Raw genomic sequence first — 25851 nt, 5'->3', positions numbered from 1 at the left:
TTTACATCACAGGACACACAAATGACAACACACAACTTTGACACACTAGCCACAATCAGACCTCGGTTTCATACAACTAGCTTTTGTAATTGCTTCGTCCATTAAGAACAAAATCAATATGAGATTAGGCAGGAATAGGCAGCGTTTCTGTTTGATGAGGTACATGCCCAATAGTCAAGCACTGAAGCTCTTGGTGAAGTCCACAAACTAAGACACCTGCGAGTTTAATTTACTAGCTTTTTCACACACACAAATGTGTTGAATCACACCACTGCCCTGAAACAACCACTGATTAAATCATGCAGATAATGACAGTGAAACCACCTAATGTTGTGAAGATCGCACTGCACAGAATGACATTTCTGCCTAATTAGCCAGCATACCTTTGTTACCTCTTCTAAAACCTGTTAAGTTATGACCCAGACAAGCAAATACAAAACTGTAAATGATTCTAGTAATTAAGGTGCTCTAATATGTGATGTGTTATTAGAATTTGCAATTAAATGTGTTAGCATGGGTTCATTTGTGGCTATTGTCCTCCTTGCCAGAAATGAACAGTCAGGATCATAGGTTTAGTACTTATGATCACGCGCGTGAACTCGACAATCGACTACTGTGGACTTCGACCGAAAACAGGATGTAAATACAGGTATGTGCGCTGGCTGAATAAACATCATTTTTATTAATATCTTTCACATCTACTGCAGTCAGATTCACCCGCGTTCACTCAGAAGGAATCACTCACATGACCCGTGCACTTGTAATGACACATCAAGGATGTTAAGAGCCTAAAAGCAGGTTTAAAACTTGCCCCATTGAAGTCAACAGGGTGCAAATTTTAAAAAGAGGATAACTCGGTGTAGGCAACACCGATTTTTGTCGTTGTTCTCTGTACTGACAGCACTCCAAATGTACAAAAAAATGAGCTCAATGTTAAAATTGACCGGAGTTCTCCTTTAAGGGACTTAAAGGGTTAGTTCACACAAAAATGAAAATTCTGTCATTCATCACTCACCCTCATGTCGCTCCAAACCCGTAAGACCTTCATTCATCTTCGGAATACAAATGAATATATTTTTGAATAAATCCGAGAGCTTTCTGACCCCCTTATAGACTACAATGTAATCACTACTTTCAATTCCAAGAAAGGTAGTAAATACATTGTTGAAATAGTCAATGTGACTATAGTGGTTCTACCTTAATGTTATGAAGCAATGAGAATACATTTTGTGCGCAAAAAAACCAAAACCAAAAATATCGACTTTTTTCAGCAATCTCTTCTCTGCCGTGTCAGTCTTTTCACAAAGTAAACACAGTGCAGCGTGTCCTGGTTCTATGTCAGTACGGCGGCTCAGTATTGGCCGGCTCCTGTGTCAGAATCACACACATGCGTCGCGATGCCCACGTGAACAGAGTTAGAGAATGACACAAAAGAAAATAAATCGTCGCTTCATAAAATTAAGGTTGAACCACTGTAGTCACATGGACTATTTTAACAATGTCTTTACTACCTTTCTGGGCCTTGAAAGTGGTAACGTTACCGTCTTGGAGGGTCAGAAAGCTCTCGGATTTCATAAAAAATATCTTAATTTGTGTTCCGAAGATGAACGAAGGTCTTACGGGTTTAGAACGTCATGAGGGTGAGTAATTAATACCAGAATTAAAAAAAATTTGTGAACTAACCCTTTAATAACATGGAATGTGACAGCGTGTGAATCTGGACTGAACTGAATTCTGTGGGTACCAGATGGATTTGCTCTCTGAACAAAGTCTAAGCTCTAATCAGTGATGGAAAAATAATGCATAAAAAACTGATTTTGTTAACCGCAAGCAAAACCAACCTGCTGAGGTTTACAAAAGCCCTATTCAGACGGGACTAGTTTAACATGGAGAGGTGGGGTAAAGTAATTATTACCAGAGCTTCTCTGTGATTTTAGTCCCATCTGAATGTGCCATCTCAGTAATCATTACAGACTATGTCAGTAAAGATTACGGCGACTTTTACCTGCAGTACGGTCCGGAAAAATTACCTCAGGTAATGCTAATCCCGTGCGAATAGACCTGCTGTATATATGTACGTAAATAGTTTGTCATTTCCTGTTTAAAAGTAGTTTTCCGCGGTTTTTCAAGTATGGAGACTCTTGAAAAAGCATTCAGTTGCGTTCTAGACGCTGGGACGAGTCTGTGGCAAAACTCAAGTTTTTTCCACATTCCATTCAAATCAGAAAGAAGATCAAAAGCACTTGTTAGAGCCACGAAACATCTTTTAGCGTTGGGTAAGTGCCTTTTACCAACACAATCCAATCTGAAGTTAATTAATACATCGTTCGACCGGACATAACTGTTTTATATATATATAAACATAGGTTGATAGGTTGCGCACGTGATATCAGGAAGCAGCGTAATACACACATGACAACAGGAGGGTGACGACGATGCGCAAATCGAGTTACCCCTCCCACTTCTGCTAGTTTTACTGAGATATCTTATCCCGTACGAATTGGCCATTAATATTACAGGCGTCCTGTGGTAAAATTACATTACTCCATCTACCCTTGTAAAGTTAATCCCGTCCGAACAGGGCTTAAGCCACTGCTCTGAAACAACCTCTGATTAAATCATGCAGATAATGACAGTGAAACCACCTAATGTTGTGAAGATCGCACTGCACAGAATGACATTTCTGCCTAATTAGCCAGCATACCTTTGTAACCTCTTCTAAAACCTGAAAAGTTAACTCAGACAAGCAAATACAAAACAACAATTATCTAGCCAATGTCTAGAGTAGAAGTTTGAGCTGACTGCAGTTTGTGGGAAGATGTGAGGGAAAAAAATATTGACACTTTTGCAGAAATGCAGATAAGCAGCAGAGCTATTTTTTTTATTTTTTTTGCACACTAGCCATTTAATCAGATCTTAACACACTTAAAATGTTGCTCTAGCAGTATTAGCAGTTTTTTTCCGCTGTTTTATGTTTGCAGGAGTTATGCTGCCATTTCTAGTTGATGAACATTGATGAACAAGTGATCACATTAAAAAGCAGAGACCTTTAGCATTACAATCACAGAACTTACTGGTACACTGTAAAAAATATTTGTAGTTTTTATAGAAAATGACGGTAAAAATGCTACAGTAAAACCCTTAATTTGTTAACTGGGTTACATTGCATTATTTGTCATTTTGCAAGTAAAAACTATGAATTACCATATCAATTATGGTGAGAAAAAGTAAAATGACTTTCCCAGAAGTCCCTGTGTGACACATCACATATTATTATGTTTCATTCAGTAATGTACATTAGGGCATTTTATGTTATAGCATTATTTGAGTGTTGCCCTGATGGTGTTTTGACTTTTTGTGTATGACCTTGTGTAGAAATCACACTGTCTTTACATGCATACATTGTCATACAGTGAAGGATATGCAATGTACATACCTGACGTGATGTTTTCCAGCTTGGACAAACACTCCCTTTTCTCCGCTTCCAGCTCCCACATGACCTCACACATCTGGACAGACAGCATCTGTACAAGATTCTGACATGAGGTATGTTTTCTTGCAATAAAATATATATACATTTTTTGAAGTTACAAAAAATACTACATCACATTTCCGAATAGCAACAGACCTTTGATCACATTACAAGCTGAACATAATTACTGTTTGAAGAGAATAAAGTGAACTGGTTGCACATGTGACACGGCCTCTCTCTTTTCCTGAGTGTCATGCAGATTTGATGAAGGGTATGACAATTCATGTTGTTCCTTCCATTTTACATAGCAATTTAACAAGTAAGTACCTGAGCTATGCTGAGCTCTTAATGTCTCCTTTCACCTCTGTCGTTCCCTAAAGAACTAACCTCTTGACATCTATATGGTGGAAAAATGTACAACATAAATTATTTGTCTTAAAACTGTGTCTTGCAGCTGTATCCAATTTTCCTTAAAAATGTAGGCTGTATTATAAGAATATGCTCTCATGGATTCCTCCATAAAGCACCGGAGGACAGTGAGATTTATGGCAGGTACTCTGGCAGATGAGGCCATTGAGAGGTGGCATCAATAAAAACTTCAGTGTAGAGCTATGGTTACTCCCAAACCAGTAAGCTTATAGAAAGTATGACCATCTGGGACAAATGTAACTCCAGTGTACCTAACCAGTCAATATGTATGATCAACAGCAGTGTTTTGCCCATCAAAAAGATTAAAAGGGCCTTCATCAACACCGGACCAGAATCGTGTCCCTTTTAACTCATATTTTGCTGAATATCATTTAGTATAATGATTAATTATTAGGCCTACATCATTTCTGAACAAAAAAAGATCTATATAGGCTAGGTGAAACGTACTCATCAACGTACTCAGCACATAAAATGTTATGCACACAAACTTTTAGCTAGCATATATTAAGCCCTTGTTTCTCTCTGTTTTATAGGTTTAACAAAGCAGAATCTAAATCTTTTCACATACTGACAGATCAATCTTTATCTTTTTCAATGAAACCAAGTGAAAACGAGCGTTCACAATATTTAACTGTGCAGAGCAAACAATAGCATATACTGTACTGCGTGGGGTGACATGAAGTGAATTCAGTGGCACGGTGAGCTGTACAGACCCTGAGTCACTACTGTCTGCAGTGAGGAAGGAGCTTATCAAGGACAGTGGACACACAGATGAACAGAGAAGAAAATGAGAGTTGTTACCATGGCGTCACAACATAAGAAAACCATTCGATTTCACAATTTCAAATAGCATGATCAACAATATGACAACCACTTTAGATGGTGAACATGCTGTATAGAGGAATCTTCCCATAGTAACTCTGCTACTGCAAATGCAAGCTGTTTTCACTATACCAGTATCAGTCGGAAACACTAAACCTGAAGGATTTAAAAAAGAAACACTGATAGGCAACTGATTTCCCTGGTTAACCTGCATAAATGATAAGATTTATAATATTAGCAGCACACACACAAAAAAAGTGACATGTGATGTGTCATAAATGATGTAAAGCATTAACATTTCAGCACCTTTTATAAAATGTTACTTAAAATGTAAAACCTAAGGAAATGCTTTAAGTAATTCAATAAACAATAAACTAGATTTATTTTGATGGAAATCTGACATCCACACTTGCAACTGCCAACAAAAGATGCTGTCTTTTTAAACGATTGGGCTGTAAATGACACTGCAAACTCCACACTTGAACAAGATCTGATTAGCATTCACCTAAATCAGCTTTAATGATCATATCTTTGAATGGCCAATGCTTTATCAATATATCAGAGAAAGTTTCAGTTTAAGTGAAGTTCTCTTATCCAGACAAGTATGTCCTGTCAGCCTAGTTTTTATCTTAAATTGGATACATTTCTGACGGATAATGCAGTCAAATTCTAATTGATTGCGTTTCATCGCAGCTAGCAGAAAAGTCAATGTAATACAATGAGTCTCATGAAATGTAGGCAAGTTTAATTCAATTCCGTTTCAAAATTCTGCTGTATATGAGAGGAAACGCACAGCAGCTGCTTTGAGAAAGAAGAGCAACAGTTTGAGGCTTATTTATTTAAATATTTGACAGGAAGATTTATTCAAATCAACATGCCCTTCAAATTTGAAACGCAAACATTCTTCAATGAAAAAAGAAGAATGAAAAAGCATCCAACTATAAATCCTTAGACCTGACACATTTGTTTGAGGTGTTATTAAAAGTAGGCTACTTCATTGCTTTTCTTTCGTCGATGACTAATTACGTGGGAAACCGAATGAAATGAAGTGTTGATACTCACAGGTCCGAATGAGTAGGCTAGGAATAAAATCAGCATTCGTTTAGATATATCCATTTCAGCCGTTTAAGCAGTTGACTGAGAGCGGTTGACAAAGGTATTGGTGGACAGAGACAAGTTGACGGCAGAAAAGTAACTGACAAAGAATCCGAAGCGTCAGCCAACTACGCGCTGCGCGCGCTGGCGCTCCGGTGCGCGTGGGTTCACCAGTCGTACTACGCCGCGAGACGTGTCCATTTCTCCTTAATCAAAAAAACAACACTTCATTCATAACCGGATCTGGAATGATGCGAAGCCATTCAAAACTGGCGTTTGCATAAACCACGTAGACACCTGACACGCGTGAGGTGGATTGTAAAAATCCAAGGTAGTCGATCCACGTCCTAAACCCTCACTTCCAAAGTAGGTGTAGGTGTGTGTGTGTGTGTGTGTAGTCGTAGCACACCCCTGAATAAAAGCGCTGAATGACTAATTATCTGTCTTAACCATACGCACAGCAGCTTCTGCGCTCTTTAATTTAGTGCGCAGATTTTGTTCTCCTGTAAACTGTCACCCAATGCGCATCTTTTGCTATTTTTTCTCTTTAATTAAAACTAAAACAGAGCTCTGAACAATTAAACTTCCATACATCACAGCTTCTGATTTCTACTGCTTCCCATTGAACAGCAACTGTTCTATTAAATTATTTTCTGTAGTTAAACGGTAGCCTATATGTTGTAATACTCGTGTCATATGCAAGACAATAATGTAAACTGACACGCCAATGTAAATATGTGAGCCCTTGCCATCCTAAGTTGCCAATAATCACCAATAACTCACTGGTGGAAGTGCCTCGGGAATCTAAATGTAAATGCCTTCATGGAAATTTCTTTCATTGGTGGAGAAATGTAAAGTTAAACAAAAGCAGATATGTATGCATATGTGCTTGAAGCATGAAATCATTCATTTTGAAAGCATAATGGAGAGTCTAATAGCCTATAGATTAGCCAACCCACAGCATGAGCTCTTATTGTTGTTTTTGAAAGAACCTGCCAGAAGAACAAGAGAAGTGAATGTAGCCTACTCAGTGCAGCTTTCAAGGAAATGTATGTGAAATGGTGGACATGCCCTAAAAAACTGATATTCCTTTTAATTTGTCAGGGTTCACATACTCTCAGCTCACTGATCTTTCAACAAAACTATAGGCTACATACTATACATTCCTTCAGATTTACTGCTCATTTAGATGCATTGACTTTATGACATGCTGCGCCAGCACACAGTATTGCACCCTTCATCATTACTAACAATATAGCAAAGAATTTATACAACTGGCATCTGTACAAGATTTATACAAAATACAGTCAACCATGCAGCATGCAAAAATGACTTTCCGTACACTCCAGCATAATATTGGCCAAAAGATCTGTGAATACAAATACGCACATGAAACAATTAAGCAAAAACATCATGCATTTAATTTTTGTGTAACTGTATCCTGTTTTTTTGTTGTTGAACGTGCTTTTAACTCTTGTGAAATTGAATCCTGGTATTTTGTTGTGTTTTGTTTGGATGAGTCACAGAGAACGCATATCTGAGGAATGCCATAAAATCCTACTAACCATGGAATAAAACAGCTGAAATGTAAAAGACAGTGCCATATATGACCTCAAAAGTGTTAGTAAAATCTAAAGCCTAACGTTCTTCTTCCTCAACAATTACCAATATTTTGACAGACAGTTTAACTGATTTCCTAAACTACTGTGTGTGTTCAACTTCCCTAATCAACAATGTGTCATAAACTTACTTGGCAATGCCTGACCTTCACAAATACATCAGAATCTTAACACATAAGTTTATCTTATATTAGCAGTAGTCTTTTTGTGCTGCCAGTCTAAAGAAAGAAATATGCCTTCACATGTGGAATGGATGAGCTGAAACCATCTTTGCTTTTTGGCTGTGGCTCTGTGATGGAGAAGGAATATAACACTCCTTATCTCAAACCTAATCTATCATTACCTTCTGGACTCTATCCTTCCTTAAGCCCACATCCTGTTCAAATCTAGAGGTGTGTCTCAATTTGCGTACTTGTGCACTATTCTACCCCATTTTGTAGTATAAATAGTGTGAGTAGTTGGTTCACACTGAAAATTCCAAAAAGAAAGAGTGCACTCTAAATACCTGGATGATGCACTAAAAAACAGTGTGTAATGTTGGACACTTCATGGACTCAACGGTCACAGCTTTCCTTATATACATAGCAGAGGGGGGAGGCTATCAGACTCTGATGCTGGATGGCAAAATAACATTATACTATACACTATGTAGTGTAGTGTATGAATTTGATGAATTAAGTGCTTGTTTATGAGACACAACTTTGAAAGAGGGGGCGGTGCTGTGTAAATGTGCAAGGCCTGTCTGAATTAGAACAAACCCTTACTATCAACAAGCAGTCTCATAAATTACACACAGAGGCAACAATGAGTTTAAACTTTGAGAATTATACTTGTCATGTCCTGTCAGTTTAGATAATGTGAATAAAGTGGCGGAAATATTGATTTAATTTTAAATTATTTTGCTTCTACAACAAAAAGTTTAAATAAATAGTACACAACAAATGTAAAAAAGTATCAACCTAGCCACAAGATGAACATTGCAATAATATTGTAGTAAAATTAATATTCAAGTCCCCCGATGTCACAATCAATAGCTAAATTGCGCCAGCTGCATTTGATTGAACAATATAGTGCAATTCTGCGATGTGATAAAAGAGGCATGGTTTCAGTCAGGAATAGGGTCTTGGCATGGACGACAGCTAATATTAGGAAATATCGCACCTGGGTGGCTCAATTGACCAATGAGAATCGAGTATTCCAGAGAGCAGAGTAAAAAATAAATAAATTATGCCGTTTGATTGTCGCGTCACACTTCATTCAGAGTGGAGCGATAGTTTATTAAACATTATTTATAAATTCCTAGTTAGTTTCTATCCTCATTGTCATTGGTCGAAACGGAAATAACTAGGCCTATGTTTTGTATATTCAATCACACCCAAAAATCAACATAGGAACAATGACTGTCTTATACCTAAGTGGTTTATTAGCTGAGACTTTAAAGTCGACATGAAATGTAAGTTGCAACAGTCTTTTCTTCCCTAGTCACGTACTGTATAAGTGAAACGGCTGCTCAAACAAGAAAAAAAATGTCTTGTCTTAGTTTTGTCCATCAGGAATGTATTGGACGGTTTGCTACAGCTGATGTGAGTGACACCTTCCTGCCAGTAAACACTGGGAAGATATTTTGATTAAAGATTTAATTAAATGAAAGATGTGCACGAATAAATTATTTTGAATAAATACTGCAATATTCCTTTAAAAATTGAAATGTCAATTTGGATTTCATGGTGACTTTAAAATAGGGCACATGAAAACTCTAGATTACAATACGATTATATTTTTCTTTAGTGTAAGTTTGCTACAAATTCTTATAGGCACAGTACTGGATTAAACATTGTTCAAGCCTCATCACATTCAAATCAGCATACACTGTAAACCCAAATAAGCTGGCAAAACTCAAAAAAATTAAGGCAATCAGTAGCCTCAAATTTTTTAAGTTAAGAAATTCAAAGTTTAAGTAAGCAGAACTGGCAGATTTTTATTTTGTACTTGAAATGTTTGAGTACACTAATTCATACATTTAACTTAAAACTATTATGTAATCTCAATGTGAATACTTTTATTAGTATAAACTTAGCAAGCTTGAACAAACTATTTTGCTAATATAATACTTTGTTAACATGTTAACAATAATATGTTATACAGTAGCACTTGCTGTATGAATGCAGCAATAGAAAGGTTTTATTTGCTCTCAAATCAATCTGCATGCACCACTTGTCAACATGATGGTAACTAAAACCAACATTAACAGAATTGTTTCTAAATTAGCATAACAAAACATCAATCACTCCTAAGTCTCCCACTTAACATTTATCTTGCACAAAAAAACAAAAACATTATATTACACTTAATTTTAGCATTTACTCTCCCTTTCTAGTGCCATCAGCAAAGCATGCTGGGAAATAGACATCCCAGCCATGCATTTCAGTTAAACTTAAGTTCGTCTAAATTAAAAGAAATGATTTCATAAAACTCAAAACAATGAAACAGTTCAGTATACTTAAAATATATCAGTTCTGTGAACTTGAAAGAAAAAGAAAGTGCTAAATACTCATAAAAGTTAATGTGACTGACCTAATTAGTTTAATTTAAGTTTGTCCTACTCAAACCAATCAATTATTTTGAGCATTAGGGTTTACGGCTACAACAATAATATTTATGACGTATATTCCAAAGCCAATATTCTAAACTAAGTAAGATAATATTATTTTAAAGAATAATCTGCCACCAAAAATGTTTACTTCTTCAAAGAGGAGAGGCACTCAGGCACTCACATAATAGTTTGCCATAGATTGTATTAATCTTAAAGCTGTGCCTCCAATAAAAAAATACCCACTAGGCAAGGTAAAACGACAGAAGTGCAGAAGTATAAGCAAATTAAATCAAAGAGGTTTGATGCTTTGGGCAGAAAAGGGAGTAGGCTATAGTAATTCATCAGCGTTTGGTCAAATCAATTCTCCAAATGTAATAGGGTCAATGACAGACACAGAGGTGAACCTGTTGACTCAGTTTTCCCTCTGGCAATTCAGCATGAAACCTGGTTAGAGATTAGTTTGCGCATTAATCCCCCTTACCTGGAAGGAACGAGAAGCAATGGTGGTTTTGGAAATAGTTTATGGCTTTTTTTTCCTTGAGAGAGAAAAACTGTACTGCTGAAGATTTATTAGCAATACAGGTAATTCTTAATTTGTTTGCTTCTGTTTTTAGAACTGTGTGAATGTTTATAGTGGACTACATACTGAACATTTTTATTGTAATGCAGAGATTTGTGTGTTTGGCTTCAGTGTTAATTGAACAAACAAATACCAAACCTTAAACCTGCTGTTTGAATACCAGAGACTCTGAACAAGTTGTGGCCTGCGCAAGGAATCGTGTGCCAGTGTACTTTGGGAAAATTCACAACCTGTCTCAAAAAAAGAGCATCCAACTGATTAAAATGATTTAATGATTCACAAGAGAAAAAAAAAGATTGGTATTTTCACTGCAGTGAGCCAGACACTTCATCTGCAGCGGTTCCTTATTTGAGTGTATTGCCAAGTGAAATGCCTGAATGTTAAATACATTGGACAAATTGATTCTATTGATTGAAACCTGAATCCTCTGTGATACTACGCATGTGGAGGCTTTTAAATGAATGGGAATTACAATGATGTGACATGGTGAACATGTAAACAAATCAGTTGTTAGTATGGATTGAAAACAGCTTCTCTAATGGTTGACATTAGTCAGGTTAGACGCCATATTGAATTTAACAGGGATCATGAAAACAAGGCTGTGAGAAACTGTGCTTTAAAATGGCATGCTTTTAAAAGTTGAGTTGTGAAAATTATGTGATCTAAGACCAGGGGCGGATCTAGAAAAATATTTATGGGGTGGCGAGAGGGGGGCAGGAATTTTTGAGGGGTGGCAACATATGGCAGACGTATATATACTGAATTTAATCACAGTTAAATTGGCCATAACTTTTAATTCGTTGCTGCCAATAGGGATGGGTATCGTTCGGTATTACTACTCTTACCAATACTCCTTATCGATCCGGTACTTTAACGGTATTCTTATCGGTTCTTTTTGTTATATAAAAAAAAAAGGGAAAAAAATCATTTAGAACACAATTAATATTGCTTTATATTTTGAAATGTAAAATAAATATCTATAGCAAAAGAAAAAGCAATGCTTTAACAAAACAAATAAAACATGTATGTTATGCAGAAGGGTGCAGGCTTTTGTGTTTTATATTCAGAAGACAAAGGACACCAAAAACAAAGTACAAACACATGGTCAAACAAAAAAAGTATACAATTAAACAAATATACAAATTATATACCCAGTGCTTTAATTTCAGTAATGTCTACTGACATTACTGTTCAGGAGTAATATGGGCTAAAAAGACATCTAATAAAGTCAGATTTAAAATAACACTGCATAGTTCATCATAGATAGATTAAAGCTTATATCATTCAAGAGCTGCGACTGATTTTCTCTTTGCCTTTTGTTGTTTGATTCACATTAATGGAGCAATCGTCAGCAGGATTATTAGACTGCTGCCTCTTTAAGACCAAATGCAGATCTAATCATTATTACGCATCATAATGTCTCCCAACTATTAACGCCCATACTTAATCCTATTGTATTTGTTATTTCCCCAGTTGTAACCTGGTTTCATTGCTGTGATATCTGAGAGTAATAGGATTTAATAGGACTCTGCTTAGCTAATCAAATGATCGATCTCCTAACTGGCACTGTATTGTGTGTTGTAACGTAACGTAACGTACGTCGGCGTAACGGCGACCATCAGTAAACGTTACGGATACAAACAATATTTTTTATTTTTTATTAAGCTGTTCTTGTCTTTACTAAAATCAAAATTAGGCTAATCAAAGGGAAGAGTGCTCTTACAAATCATGAGGGAGCGATTTGACCTCTGATTTTGGCTAACGTAATAGATTCGCTGTTTTTGCTGATGCTGAATCGTCTTTCTTTAGCATACAATACATTCATTACACATGTAACTTTAGTTAAACGTGTGTTTAAACTACACCTGGGGAAACTCACTTCACCTTCAGAGGCTCTGGGGCAGCTCAGTCTCTCCAGTCGGGTTGCAGGGCCACCGCACCGCAGCAGACTCGCTGTGTGTGAGCCAGACTGAGCGCAGCGAACGCCGCTCTGCACGTTTGAATCAGGGACTAGGGGCAGGGGGGAGGGGCTAATAATACATTTAACCCTTTCATGCATGAATTATGATAACCTCAGTCAGGATTTTTTTCCTATGTGTTTTTATTGCTCTTAGGGCATGAAAAACAAGAATTGATTTTTATTTTATTTTTTTACAAATTTTTCAAAGAGATCTTTAGATGTCCACTTGAGTGGACAGCATGCGGTTATGGTTTAAACTGAAGATATACTGTATTAAATAAGACAATAATCAAACAGATAAAGTATGTGAAATTAACAAACTAATCAATACAATTATATCAAATCATGTGAAAACTATAAAATATATACAAAAAATATAAATGCAAAATATTGCAAAGGCTTCATACAACTTGATACAAGTTGCACTTTGCGTATCTTTGATATCAGAACATGAGGACGTGATTCCATCAGCATTTTCTACAGCCTGTTAAGGTACAACTGTGGAAACCACTCAGATGCTCCCTCCAGTGTACCAGAGTATGGATATTTACCCTTATTAGCTGATAATTCTGATTATGTTCAAGATGGACATGCCCATTTCTATCATAGCCCTCCTCTGAGAAAACCTAGCGATACGTTTTTTCAATCTCATCTGAAATGATCAGTGTTGGGGGTAATGCATTACAAGTAACATGCATAATGCATTCAGATTACTTTTTGATGTTACAAGTAAAGTAATGTGTTACAAGTAACATGCATTACCTAATCAGATTACTTTTTGATCTAACAAGTAATTAACTACAAGTAATGTGCATTACCTAATCAGATTACTTTTTGATGTAACGAGTAAAGAAATGCATTACAATAACGCACATTACATAATCAGATTACTTTTTGATGTTATGAGTAAAGAAACACATTACAAGTAACATGCATTACATAATCAGATTACTTTTTGATGTTATGAGTAAGGAAATGCATTACAAGTAACATGCATTATGAAATCAGATTACTTTTTGATCTAACAAGTAAAGTAATGCATTACAAGTGTCATACATTATGTAATCACATGATTTTTTTCTATGTCAATGAAAATTACATTCTAATAATACAAATACATTTATTTACAGTAAAAAAAGTCACTGTAGATTAAGTTTTTAAGTTTTAAGTTTCAAAAACAATATTCACATTATAATTATGAATTGTAGCTGAAATATAGTAGTTGATGCATGACGTCCACTACAGTGGACATGTGATTAATCAGAGTTTTCTCTCAATCTAAAATCAAAACTTGGAAAATGTTACTGTGATATGACTCATCAGATATTGCTTGATGCTGCAATATTTTTTTTACCTACAAGAGTCTCCTAGGATAGAAGGAATGGGTGGATATTCCAGAGCAACTTGGCATGTCTGACTGACCCTTGGCCATCTTGGTTTGGAGGGGGAAAAAATCGAAACACAAAGGCTTGCCACTTGGTTGCAATTTATAGGATGATGCACCAGGGTCCAGTGAAGAGACTGATGTGCAACTTTGCCATAAAAACCCGTGCAAAATCAAGAAAATGCTTTTTTAATAGCTGTCCACTGTAGTGACCACTATGCGTGAAAGGGTTAAAATTAAAAATTAAATTGTTCACTTTTGGTAAATGTATTGTTTAGTTCACTGTTTTGAGAAGCTTGTGGACATAGTGGCGGGTTGTTTTTACAAGTACAGTTTTTGGATCATCAAAGTTAGGGGGGCAGCTGGGGGGATCCGCCCAAAGGTCCTATCACGTCATTTTCACAACTTTGTCATCTTTTTTGTCATCTGAAAGTTTTTTTTCTGAAAGACGTTTCGTCAGCTGAACAACTGGTGTGTTGTTGTTAAAGAACAGTAGGCTACAATCCATAAAGGATCGCTGCCTCGTTCTCAATCCTGCCAAAAATTTAGCGCCTTAATTAAATGACATTTTTTATAATATTTTGATGTGATGCTCTGTAGTTGGTCGACACAGTTTTTCCTCATTATTTGAATTATCAAAAAAAAAAAAAAAAAAAAGGTACATGATCAAACTGAAATGTGTCTGTGGTGACATATTGCTTCCAGGCCGAGACAGAGGTCTTGACCAACATGATCTCTCTGTAGAGTCTAATCTCAGAGACTCAGAGGGCCTTAAAGGGGCCATGGACTGGCTTTTAAAAAATATATATATATTCTGTTGTCTGAGGTCAACTTATGACGTTCGCTTGGTTTTTACATTCAAAAACATCAAAATGAATAAGTAATAGGCTATTTTCTTCCCTGGTTTTGAGCCTAGCTCCTGAAACATTCGGTTTTTATGGGCGTGCCGCATTTAAGACTTGGAAAGTAAACGCCCACTGCTATGATTGGATAACAGTTTTGCATATTATAATGAGTTTCATGTAATGCGTGAATCGGTGGGCGGGGCTAAACAGGCAGTGTTGAAGTAGGCGTTGATCATCTTCTGCGGAGTTGGTGTTTGATACGCTTTGACGTCATAGTTCCCCACTTTGAAAAACCTGTCGTTTGCTGTGTCTGGTGTCAATAAAAGCTTTTATTGGTCTAACAAGGAAGTTTTCAGTTCTTAAACTTACAGGATATTCTTATTGTATGATGACCTCTTATATGTCAAAAGCTCAAGGAAAATTTGATTTCTCAGTTCATCACCCCTTTAATGACTGACAATCATCTTATCCTTATCCAATAGTAGTGTGAAAGCAGTCAGAGAGCTTTGTATAATGATCTTTAACCAAATTTATTTAAGAGTTATGTTATCAAACACATACACTCATTGAAGACATCCATTTCCAAGCGTGTTAATTGCAGCTGTTACATTGATGTAATAAATGAAATTCCATTCGGTTTGAAATACTGCGATAGTGAGATAGTGAAACACAAACACAATAAAGGACAAAAAACAAAACTCTCTTTTTGTTCTCCCTTTTCTGCATGTTTCCTTCTGCGGTAGGCTACTGAACCACGGAAGTAATATGTGTTACTTACATCCGCTTCACATGTGGTTACTCTCAAATATGATTGTTTGTCCCCTCTGTTGCTTTACAAACCAAGCCCTAATCCTAACCCTATAATAAGTACACGTAGTTGCTTCTTAAATGTACAATTACAGAGTAACAAAGAACTTAAAATAACCAAATATTATTTTATGCTGTAACTGCAGGGATAATACACAACCCATATGACTTGCATATGTGACTATTATGTAGATCTATTATTTGAATCAAATTCATGTTTTAATAGTATAGGGGTACTCGTCGCAGGTTTCATCAGTCCAGTCTGTTTATTGCAACCATAAATGTCTGTTTTTTGCTTTAAGGTAGGCCAACGTTTACACAAGTACGATGTAGGCTACTAAATACAGAAAAGTTGTTCCTCATTTTTTTTAAAAAGCTTCACGTACACAACAACGTTGTCAAAATGACCCCCGTTCACACGGATCCATGAAAACGACAAAAAAAAGCTGTATTATGCATGCCTGTGAAGAGACGACTCGACGCCTGTGAAGAGACGACTCGACGCTGGCGATATGTTTATGCCCTAAATCAATACATGATTAACTAACTGTATTTCTCTATGTACATTTCTGAAATGCACTTTCTGTAAAGCTGCTTTGAAACAATATGTATTGTGAAAAGCGCTGTACAAATACATTTAATTGAACTGAATTGAATGCCAGGCCATGTTGGCGACGTCACTTTGTAAAGAAACACTACGCACCTGTAGACTGAACGCGTAATATGCACCCACATGACGTCACCGTTTTCACAAATTCACATTTTTGTAGTTTACACTGAGACGATAACTGTATCATTTTCAAAAATGTGTACTTAGAAACCCGTTTTCAAAAGTTTGTGTTTTCATCCCCCTAAAATGCTGTTGTTGTGTAAATGAACGGCCAAAACACAAAAGAGTGAGTGAAACACAAAAAGTTTTCTGTTTTTTGTTGAAAATGGTGTCATGAAAACGGCTCCTTAAAGGGCTTTTTCGATGACGGCATTCTGTAAAAAGAAAGACCATCTTTTCTTCATTCCAATTCTGACATCCAAAGGCACAAGAAGACATGTTCTGTCTTACTCCGTGGATCTCGCCCATTTTCCTCCGTTTGTTACCACTGTTTTTCTGCCACCATAATGTGTGCGCAACTGCTCCCAAATGTCATGTCAAATTACCAAATGTCACGCCCCCATGTCTGCTCCCAAATGGTCTATATTCATATCTGACGGACATCTGTATTCATGGTATTTCCCATTTTCTATGTCATATTATAAAAACAGATGTTAATTGCTCAACTTATTATAAATAATTTACAATCATTCAGTACATTTCTGCTTAAAAAAGACTTGACTCGCATCTTTTTAGTCAAAATTAGCATTTGACTCAACATTTCAGCCTCAAAAGAGGAAGTGTATTTTAACACCATTTTAAACTGCGTAGCAGCAAATACAGTGGCATGAAACCAAACATCATTGTCGCTGCTGACTGACGCTGGTTAGTAGCCTACTCGAGTCTACTTACGGCAATAATTTTTTAAAAATTTGTTACACATTTAAGTGACTTTGTAAGTAGGCTACATGTAACTTTATCCATTATACATTTTCAGGTATATTTTGAGAAGACATGACAGCAAACGGGATATCTGGTAAGAAATGCATTAATTTACTGTTTTATATATTGCGTTTTACTGCTACACACACACACACACATATACATATAAACACACACACAAGGATTCTATGAAGGCACTGAACCCATTAACAACAAAAAATGTATCATTCACTGTTTTTTTGTGATCTTCAAGACCATTTTGGCGAATGGACTCGTTACTTCTTGTTCTGCATCTGGGTCATGGATATCGCCCTGATATTTACTGTACATCACTTGGAAACATGTTTGAGAGAAAAGGTTGCAAATTACATTAAGGAAAGACAAGAGGAATATGTCAACATCGGTGCAAGCGGCTTAACATGTGAACAAGCCAGTTGAAGCAATAATTGGACAATTAATGTTAATTGCTCTCACACAAAAATGCTAGTTCAAAGAAACAATTGATGTCTTGTAATGTAGTGTCTTAAATCCTACATTATTAAATTAATTTTGTTCACTCCAATTAAATGTTTATTTTTGTGCAGCAATCAGTAGTAAATTGTGAATAATAGGTACAGCTTGATAATATGATGTTCATATTCACGTTTCTGATAAACAATGTCTAAAATAAATCTGAAAAGATAATGTGCCTATGTAGTATCTAACCTTTTTTTTCTTAAAAAAAGTTTCTTAAAAAATCAAGTTACAAACCTTAACTTAAATGTTGTAAACAACAATAAAAAGTGTTAATTTAGAAATAAGCACAAGAAGACTCTGTTTGCTGTTTTGCAACATTTATTTCATTAGAATAAAATGACATAGTACTTTCATTTGCAAAGGGTAAGCGAGTCTGAAATGGAGGGGATGTTAATCTCCTGGGAGGAAAAAATGTCCTTTATTTGTCTTTTACTTTCTCATAAGTAATTCATCCTGTAGTGAACAAGCCAAAGTACACAGGGTCAATCCTGCTGCAGCTGCTGCCAGGAGACACACACATTCCAAAGGGCAACAACATGCATGACAAGATGCTTCAGTTCACATCCACACCAAAGTAAATGTACACGAAGAGCCGTGATCAAAGCGTGTGTACTCACACAAAATGTGTGGCAACCCTGTCTTTGTAATCACTGCTGAAAGCTCAATGGTTTCAGAAGCTTGCAATCAACACTAAGGTGGTTTCCAGAGCACTTGTACTAAACATATATCAGAGCTGTTTGTCACGAATCATTCATCTTAGTGTGTATCATGCAACGTCTCTGTTAAACTTTTAGTAATCATCAACAGTGAGATTTTCACAGTGAGATCAGATGCATTTCAACTATTGAACATTCATAAATGAGCTTTTCATAAGTATTATGTCTTAACACTTAACAACATAAAGGTGCAGTAAGCAATTTCTGAGAAACGCTGTTGATATTTGATATTTGCCTCTACCCAAAAGGCTCATACCCCATCTTGATTAACAAACAGGCTATGCAACACAGGCACCTAGTAGACACGCCCCTTACTGCTGATTGGCTACAAGTGTGTTTAAGTGATTGGTCCGATCCACCTTCAACCTAAACCCGCGGGACCCAAGAGTGCGGCGCGGGACTAGATTTGATGGCCGAGTGCGGGCACGGGCGGTAATGCACTCGTGTGTGTGCGGGTTGCGGGAGAATAAAACGATCTGTGGGACTCCCGCAAAATAGAAATATCTATAGATAAGACATCTAAAAATGAATAAATTGTTATTCATCTGTTGCACAAAAGCAACAAGAACAACTAAAACAAAATAGAAACGATTTACAAAGTTTCTATTTATAACATGTTTGCATATTTTTGTTGAACAAAATCCTGAATGCAATGGCCAATCAGATGCATTTAAGATAGAATCCCCTCACCTCTCAAAACAGACTTTTTGTTCAGTGCTGAATTCTGCATGCCGGCATATCCTGATTATAACAAACAAAGTGTAGATATTATGATACTTCTGCTTGAGAGCGCCCTCTGGCGTTCAAATGGGGCAGTATTTACTACCAATCAGCCGCACTACACCGACAAGCACATAAAATAATCGCAGCCTTTGCCAAATCGCGTGCGGTTTTATTGCGATTAATCGTGCAGCCCTAGAAAAAAATCTATTTATACTTTTATGCGGGCGGGAGAGGGACAAAACATGAATGTTGCGGGCGGGAGCGGGAGAAGGTAACATATATTTTTGCAGGAGCGGGACAGAATCCTACGGGAGCGGGACTGAATAATCCGTCCCACGCAGGGCTCTACTTTCAACAGCGTTTCTCAGAAATCGCTTACTGCACCTTTAAAACAAACAAAAGGGACATTTTTTGTTTTTTTACTCCTCCTATGACTTCTGTACTACTTACTCTTGAAACGTGGTTTTGTTATTATTATTGGTTCTTGTATGACATATTGCTTATGATGTTTCTTATTTGTATTTTGCTTTGGATTACAGAGTGTAATGTAATGTACACAATCTTATAGTAACTAGCAAATCAAAATACTGTCAGGTATAAAACTGCTATTTTTGGTCACGAGTAACTATACATATACACACAGTATTACATTTAAAAAATATATTAAAATAGAAAAGTTATTTTAAATTGTAACAATATTTCACAATATTAATGTTTTTACTGTATTTTGATAAAAAAAAAGCAGCCTTGGTGAGCATAAGACAGTTCTTTCAAATACATTGAAAACTTTTGAATGGTAGCGTATAATACAGAACAGAACAGAATGCCTCATAATGTAAGGCACAATTAATATATATGGCCTGGCACAAGCTCATATTAAATAGAAAATTGCTACATATCCATGCAAATATAAGCATCTGCCCCAGCTGAAACACATTTATGTAGGTACTGCAAACCTGGAGGGGTTATCATTCAGGATATGACATCTTCGATATTTAATGCTGAAACACATGTGTTTATGATATTTGGTTACTTCTCAGCACCGCTGTTTGGTGACATCAGGAGTTCAGGGTTCACTTCATTGAAGAGAGGCCGAGTCCTGCGTCTCCAAACCACCAGACCCACCCGCACCACTAACACAATACAGACCATCACAAGGAGCACCACTGTGGAAAATAAGAGCATGACACTGTAAGCACTGTGAGCACAATGCTGCATTAATATGTAACATATTGCGAGGTCTTTCACTTTGTGCCTTAATGATGCTATATTTAAGGTCAACCACAAAGACATGGTCATGGTCGTGTTTATCATTGACTTACCTGAAAATACTGCGTTCCGGCCAGGTTCTGCTGCGTCATAATGCTTGCTTAGGATTCCAATTAGAGCATAGATAATCACAGGGTAGACGGTGAGGATGTAACGAACGTGCTTCTCTATTAGAAAGTTTTCAACCGTAAACCTGTAGAAGAAGCGGCAAAGAAACAAAGAACACTTTAGAAATAGTGTGCTGATCTAATGCCTTTAATCATACGTTAAATATGGGTCAATGACATAAAAGTGCCCACGATAAAGAAAAAGATTCTTCTAGTTTCAAGAAAGGTTTCAGTTTAATGACTGGTGTGGTGTTTATAAATTAAAAACATATTTTCCTTGAATATCTGTGTATTAAACATCTTTTTAAAAAGGTTTTAAAGTATAATTTTCAAGGTAAAGAGGGTTTTAAAAAAATTTAAGACCATTTTTAAGACCACATGACAACTACCGTAACCTTGTCTTGTCATAAAAAGGTCAAATTTTTCGACCTTTTAGGAGACTTACTCATTATATAATTTCATGTTTTTAATTTCATGGTCTTTTCATGTTTTATTTTCTGAGAAATAATAATAAAAGCCGAAATTCCAAAGTTTTTCTTGTCAAAAAAATAATAATTTTTGCCTTCATTATGATATCAGTTGTATCACCTAACATTTTTTAATTTTGCTTCCCAAAAATAGCTTTTCAATATTTCAGAAGTTAATTTTCATTCAGACCTTTAAAGCACGCTCATAACAAAAGATGTGCATTTAAATCATTGCATGTATAAATTTCATTTTTTTGGAAAAGCAAACACGAATACGAACAAAAAATGTGCATTATGTCATTGACCCAATATGACAGAATTTGTAGCAAAAATAAATGATTATGATTACCATATAATTACTTCCAACAGAAGTATGCATAAAGAAGCTGTAGCCGCATTTGTTGGGGAAACTGATGCCAAATCCAGCACAATAGTGAAGTTGAGCAGTGTGGCAATGGCTATCCATGTTGCATAGGTGGCAATACCATTTTGAACCTGAGGTACACGTATGGTATAGCCATTTTAAACAAGTGAATCTGCACCTAATTTACCTGCTATATTTTAAGTCGATACTGTGCAGTTAAATACGCTACATTTTAGGTGATATGCCCATTTAAAGAAAAATATAAAATTATGAGTGCCTCTTGTCAAGTGGAATCCAATATGTTCAATGCATACCAACACTATGATGCAGAGAAGGTCTTTTGGGTGGTGCTGTTTCAGCCAAGATCCATGAGTCCGTATCCCAACACAAGAGAAGAAGATCAGCAGGTAGTTGGTGAAAGCAATCAGGGCAAGCATCACAAGTGCAGGGATCATCAATCTAAATCAATAAGAAACAAACATGTGACAGACTTTACAAGAAAAAAAACAAAACAGCAAAACACCACACAAAACTCTTATGATTACGCCGAAAACTATGTTGCCTATAACTTACTCTCTTTCCCACAATACAAGCCAGGTGCTGTTCAGAATCATGTTGATGATCCATGAGAGAAAGAATTCAGAGGGCAGGATTGCTGGACTTAAGTACAACCTGAGAACAAATAATTCAGACTAGACTATCAAACTAGAATAATGTCTTTCAAACAGTGTGAATAAGCAAAGTGTTGATGTGAGTGGAGTGTGTGTGGTTTGAAGTACCCTCTACAGAACCAGGTCAGGATATATACGTTCATCAGGACGAGCCAGGAATATATGACACCCCATATAGAGAAGGTCCATCCTGCAGGAGTGATCTCTGTCTGATATCTTGCGGAAATATTTCCAGTGCTGCGCTGAAATGGACCTTGAAAGCCAAAAAATAAAGTAGATGTATAACTAACTTAGTTATATAACCGTAAATAAATGAACATGCGTACGTTACCTTTTCCTTGTCCCGCGAGCGCGTTGATAATCAAAGCAGCAATGTAAGCGAATTGAGAAAGGACAATGAGCAAAATACGCAAGATCTTGTGATTCCTCAAAAGCGACATTTTATCTAAAAATCACTAACGTTAACAATTCAATCCTTCCGTTTTTGTGAAGCTATGACAATTTTGATGTTGAAATTGCGCTTGTCTTGCCACGCTGTGAAGTTAGCAAAGTTAGCTAGAGTCGCTGTTACACTAACTTAGGTGCTAATATAAACTATAGATTTACTTGATATTTCTGCGAAGAGAGTAATGTCGCACTTCTTTTTGACTGAATTATACCTAGGACTTTTTTAATATATTTTTTGCCACTATGACGTCTTCTAACTTGTTTACGTTACAAAATAATGCTCTGTTGAAAAGTATAAGAGAGCCATCTGCTGGACAATAACAACACGGCCAGCGTCCACAAGATGTTTCTCTAGAGACTAGACTAAAATTAATGTAACTTTGGCTTGGTTTTTACAGACAGGGCTTAAACTATGCCAGGACCTGGCCTTCGTTAAATTAGGACATTAAAGTAGCTTTTATAAACGCGCGTCCCTTAAAAAAAATGACCAGTGTGCATCTGGGACAAAACAATGGCAGTGACATGAAATGTCAGTGCAAGTTTTTTTCAGTTAACAGCTCAAACATGCGTTTTAGTCTGGGACTAGGCTTAAGCCTTAACTTATAATTATCTTATCTTAATTTATAGCCCCCCATTTTCATCATAAAATAATAGCGTTCATAAAGTGGAGTGATGAAAGGTTTAAAATGTGTGTTTTTCTGAATTAAACAATCAGAATCATTTAATAGCTACTTGAACCATTTTTTAAGTGCGTTATGGGATTTTTCGCTGGTAAATTTAACATATTTTTTATTCAGAGGCCCAAACTGAGCAATTATATGCATTTTGGTGAGGTCGCTTTTAAAATTGTGAGACAAAAATTCTGATTGCTTGTAATGTAAGATCTTATAAAAGTATAGCAAACTACTTAAATGTAATAAAATGTATATACACATCAGTTGTCACTCTATTTCTCCCCACAAACATGCAATACATGACGACTGAGAGATATACAAATGAACGTTCCTCAAAAGACTGATGTATCATATTTGATAGGCTACATAGGGGAGAACCGGGGCGAAAGTAACGCGGGACGAAAGTAACAAAGCGATTTTCTCAGAGCCCTGACTATATTAGCATTTCAAGCTATGACAGCACGTTCAGTACGCAACCCTTGACGGAGCTGCCAGATATCACGTGATTTCGTCATCGTTTCCCGCAGTTAGGTCCAGTAAGCAGTTTTCGAGTTCGATAAGTAAATTACTGAAGCGGTACTTTTTTTCTAATTACAAGATGTGTTTTTCGTTTCATGTCAAACAGTAATGATCAATCTACATGTTATTAAGTGCTGTAACACATCCTGAAGTTTGCCTTGTTAGAGTTTTTCAGTATAAAAGTAAATCGGGTTTAAACGTCAGGAGTTCCTGTCGGGACGAAAGTAACACTTGTTACTTTTGTCCCGCTATAGTGAAAACAAGTGTTTCTTTTGTCGCGATGCTAATGTGGTGACTTTCTCTGTGTTGCAGCATTTATTAAAACATGTTTATGTCATATTATACCAACAGAACATGGCAAGAGTGAGGGTCAGTAAGACAGATAGAGGTCTGATTCAGCCAGATGTTTAAGAGAGGGAGTTCACATTTAAATCAGCTGATTTCTGTGTCACCATTCCATTTACCTTAGTCACATTTAGGTTTTAGCCATACCTTATAGCTTTTCCACCTCCACCTATGTATTTGCAGGGTTTCCATCCTGATGTTTTAATGCAGATTTTAAATTTATGCATAAAAACTTGATGGAAACATGACTATTGTTACATTATGTTGAGAATTTATACTATGGTAATTTAATTTAATTTTCAAATTGTTCATGTTGAAAACACATTTTATAAAATAGATTGACATTGCCAATAAAAAAAATATTCTAAACAATTCAAGTTTGTACTGTTGGGTTATTTGAAACATTGATGAAACTGAAATTTAAAATGAAAATGTAAATTAAATTTTTTTTGCAAATATAAAGGCCAAAATATGTTTGCAGTTACATGTTAACAAGGTCATATACTCAGGTATATTTAGGCTAATAAAAAAAAATAAAAAAACAAGAGTAACACAAACAATCTAGCTTGTATATTGTTGTGTTACTTTTGACCCACCTGTGTGTTACTTTCGTCCCAACTGACGGGGTCGAAAGTAACATGAGCAGTCTTAAGTTCAAAGTGAAATTATACTGAAGTCCTTCTACATTTTTACAAAATACCACCTGGTATTGATAGACCACACTTGTGAGTGACTGACCACAGCAAAAATATATCTCTGTCTAAAACATCATCTTTTCAAATTATGTTTTTCTGAAAAATGGTACTTTCGCCCCTGCTCTCCCCTACATTTAAACATGAAGGGGGACATTTGTTGAATTATACTAGGCTATAAGAATTATACCTTTTACTTGCTAAAAAATGAAAGCAGTGTGAGCTATCATTCAAAGAGCAGAGTGCATGTGTACAACTGGGATTGACTGAAAGCCATTTGGTTGGGACTGAACAGAGTTCCCTGACAGGTCACCTAACCAGCAGTTCATGCGCAAACCTAAAACAATTTCTCTGATTAACAAGTCTGATGACAAGTATTGCTGTGATGTGATATTTTGAAGATAACAGTCATCTCCTGTCAGGTTGGTAAAACAATTGTGCAGTGCAGTGGAGAAAGAGTAAGTCTTTAAAACCTTTTGGAACCAATAAATTTTTGTCTTGCCAATGAAGAATAAATAGCCTAAGTGCCAGGTTCTTAAAAATGTACTCTTTTTATAAATATTGGTTTAATATTTTTAAATAAACTGTAAAAAGTGGCAATTGTTACCTTAAAGAGCTATTTTGATTTAACCCATTAGTTTTATTGGTATAAAGTGATGCATGTAGATTTGTTCAGTGATGTTAAAACATATATTTGACTTGAATAAAACCAGTTCATTTAGATGTTACCATTTTTTTCCTCCCTATGTAGGCTATATACCATATATAAATTCATGAAACCTGCATGGCTGGAATGAAGTAGTTGCGTTTCCTCTCACAGCCACGCGAGGGCAGCAGACATCTTTTGATACAATTCCGGAATATCAATAAAACAAACTGTCCTGAGTAGACTGTATAGCATCTCGTTTGCTTTTTAATTTCAAACACTTTTGCCATTTCGTAATATCTCGCTTAACTTCTGTGTTGTTCTGCTATTAGTAATTAAACAGTGTATTGTAATTTCACAAATAGGCTACATCTCGAATGTGACTGGAGCTGTAGAAATGGTTCCACTTTGCACGTCAAAAAAGTATAGATTCCTCCCCAGATAGCACAAGTAAAGCCTAATAGGTAACAATAGGCACAAGTAAGGCCATGTTTGAGCTGTTGTAACTGAAACCAACTTACACTGACCTTTCTTAAAATATATCAATGCCATTGTTGT

General features: G+C 36.2%; 2 protein-coding genes and 1 long non-coding RNA gene across 5 annotated transcripts in view; 1 reads left to right on the top strand and 2 right to left on the bottom strand.

Moving 5' to 3' along the window:
- vipr1a (vasoactive intestinal peptide receptor 1a) overlaps positions 1-12615 on the bottom strand; it is a 35798-nt gene extending 23183 nt beyond the window's left edge. The window contains exons 1-2 of one of the 3 annotated variants that reach the window (XM_084410415.1): positions 12495-12615; positions 3437-3524 (exon numbers count right to left, since the gene is read on the bottom strand). In XM_084410415.1, the coding sequence (XP_084266541.1) occupies positions 3437-3524 (88 nt within the window). In that variant the 5' untranslated portion in view covers positions 12495-12615. Of the gene's footprint in view, positions 1-3436; positions 3525-5785; positions 5991-12489 lie in introns of those variants that run through there. The other 2 variants (XM_084410416.1, XM_084410414.1) reach the window with 2 other exon arrangements.
- A 4248-nt stretch (positions 12616-16863) lies between these two features.
- On the top strand, positions 16864-17936 carry LOC311292490. Its single transcript, XR_014627724.1, has 3 exons — positions 16864-17080; positions 17193-17231; positions 17391-17936. It is a non-coding gene; the product is annotated as an uncharacterized lncRNA (long non-coding RNA).
- Positions 17937-17953: 17 nt separating this feature from the next.
- LOC311292489 (uncharacterized protein) lies at positions 17954-22732 on the bottom strand. The gene is made up of 7 exons (XM_084412199.1): positions 22302-22732; positions 22079-22223; positions 21873-21971; positions 21614-21758; positions 21285-21430; positions 20415-20554; positions 17954-20258 (listed from the first exon to the last, which is right to left on the bottom strand). Exons 1-7 carry the CDS (start codon positions 22408-22410, stop codon positions 20122-20124), a joined length of 921 nt encoding a protein of 306 aa, XP_084268325.1. The 5' UTR covers positions 22411-22732; the 3' UTR covers positions 17954-20121.
- Positions 22733-25851: the final 3119 nt, after the last annotated feature.

This window comes from Rutilus rutilus (genome assembly GCF_951802725.1).
Source record: "Rutilus rutilus genome assembly, chromosome: 6".
NCBI classification, from domain to species: Eukaryota; Metazoa; Chordata; class Actinopteri; order Cypriniformes; family Leuciscidae; genus Rutilus; species Rutilus rutilus.
Note: the sequence above shows the minus strand (reverse complement) of the source record. Positions and strands in the feature narration are given on the sequence as shown.

Coding starts and splice junctions, on each gene's coding strand:
- LOC311292489 (XM_084412199.1), bottom strand. CDS start 22,410: ATGTCGCTTTTGAGGAATCACAAGATCTTGCGTATTTTGCTCATTGTC. Junction 21,759..21,872: donor CTTGTATTGTGGGAAAGAGA/GTAAGTTATAGG, acceptor TTATTGATTTAG/ATTGATGATCCCTGCACTTG. Junction 20,555..21,284: donor CTGTTGGAAGTAATTATATG/GTAATCATAATC, acceptor CTTCTTCTACAG/GTTTACGGTTGAAAACTTTC.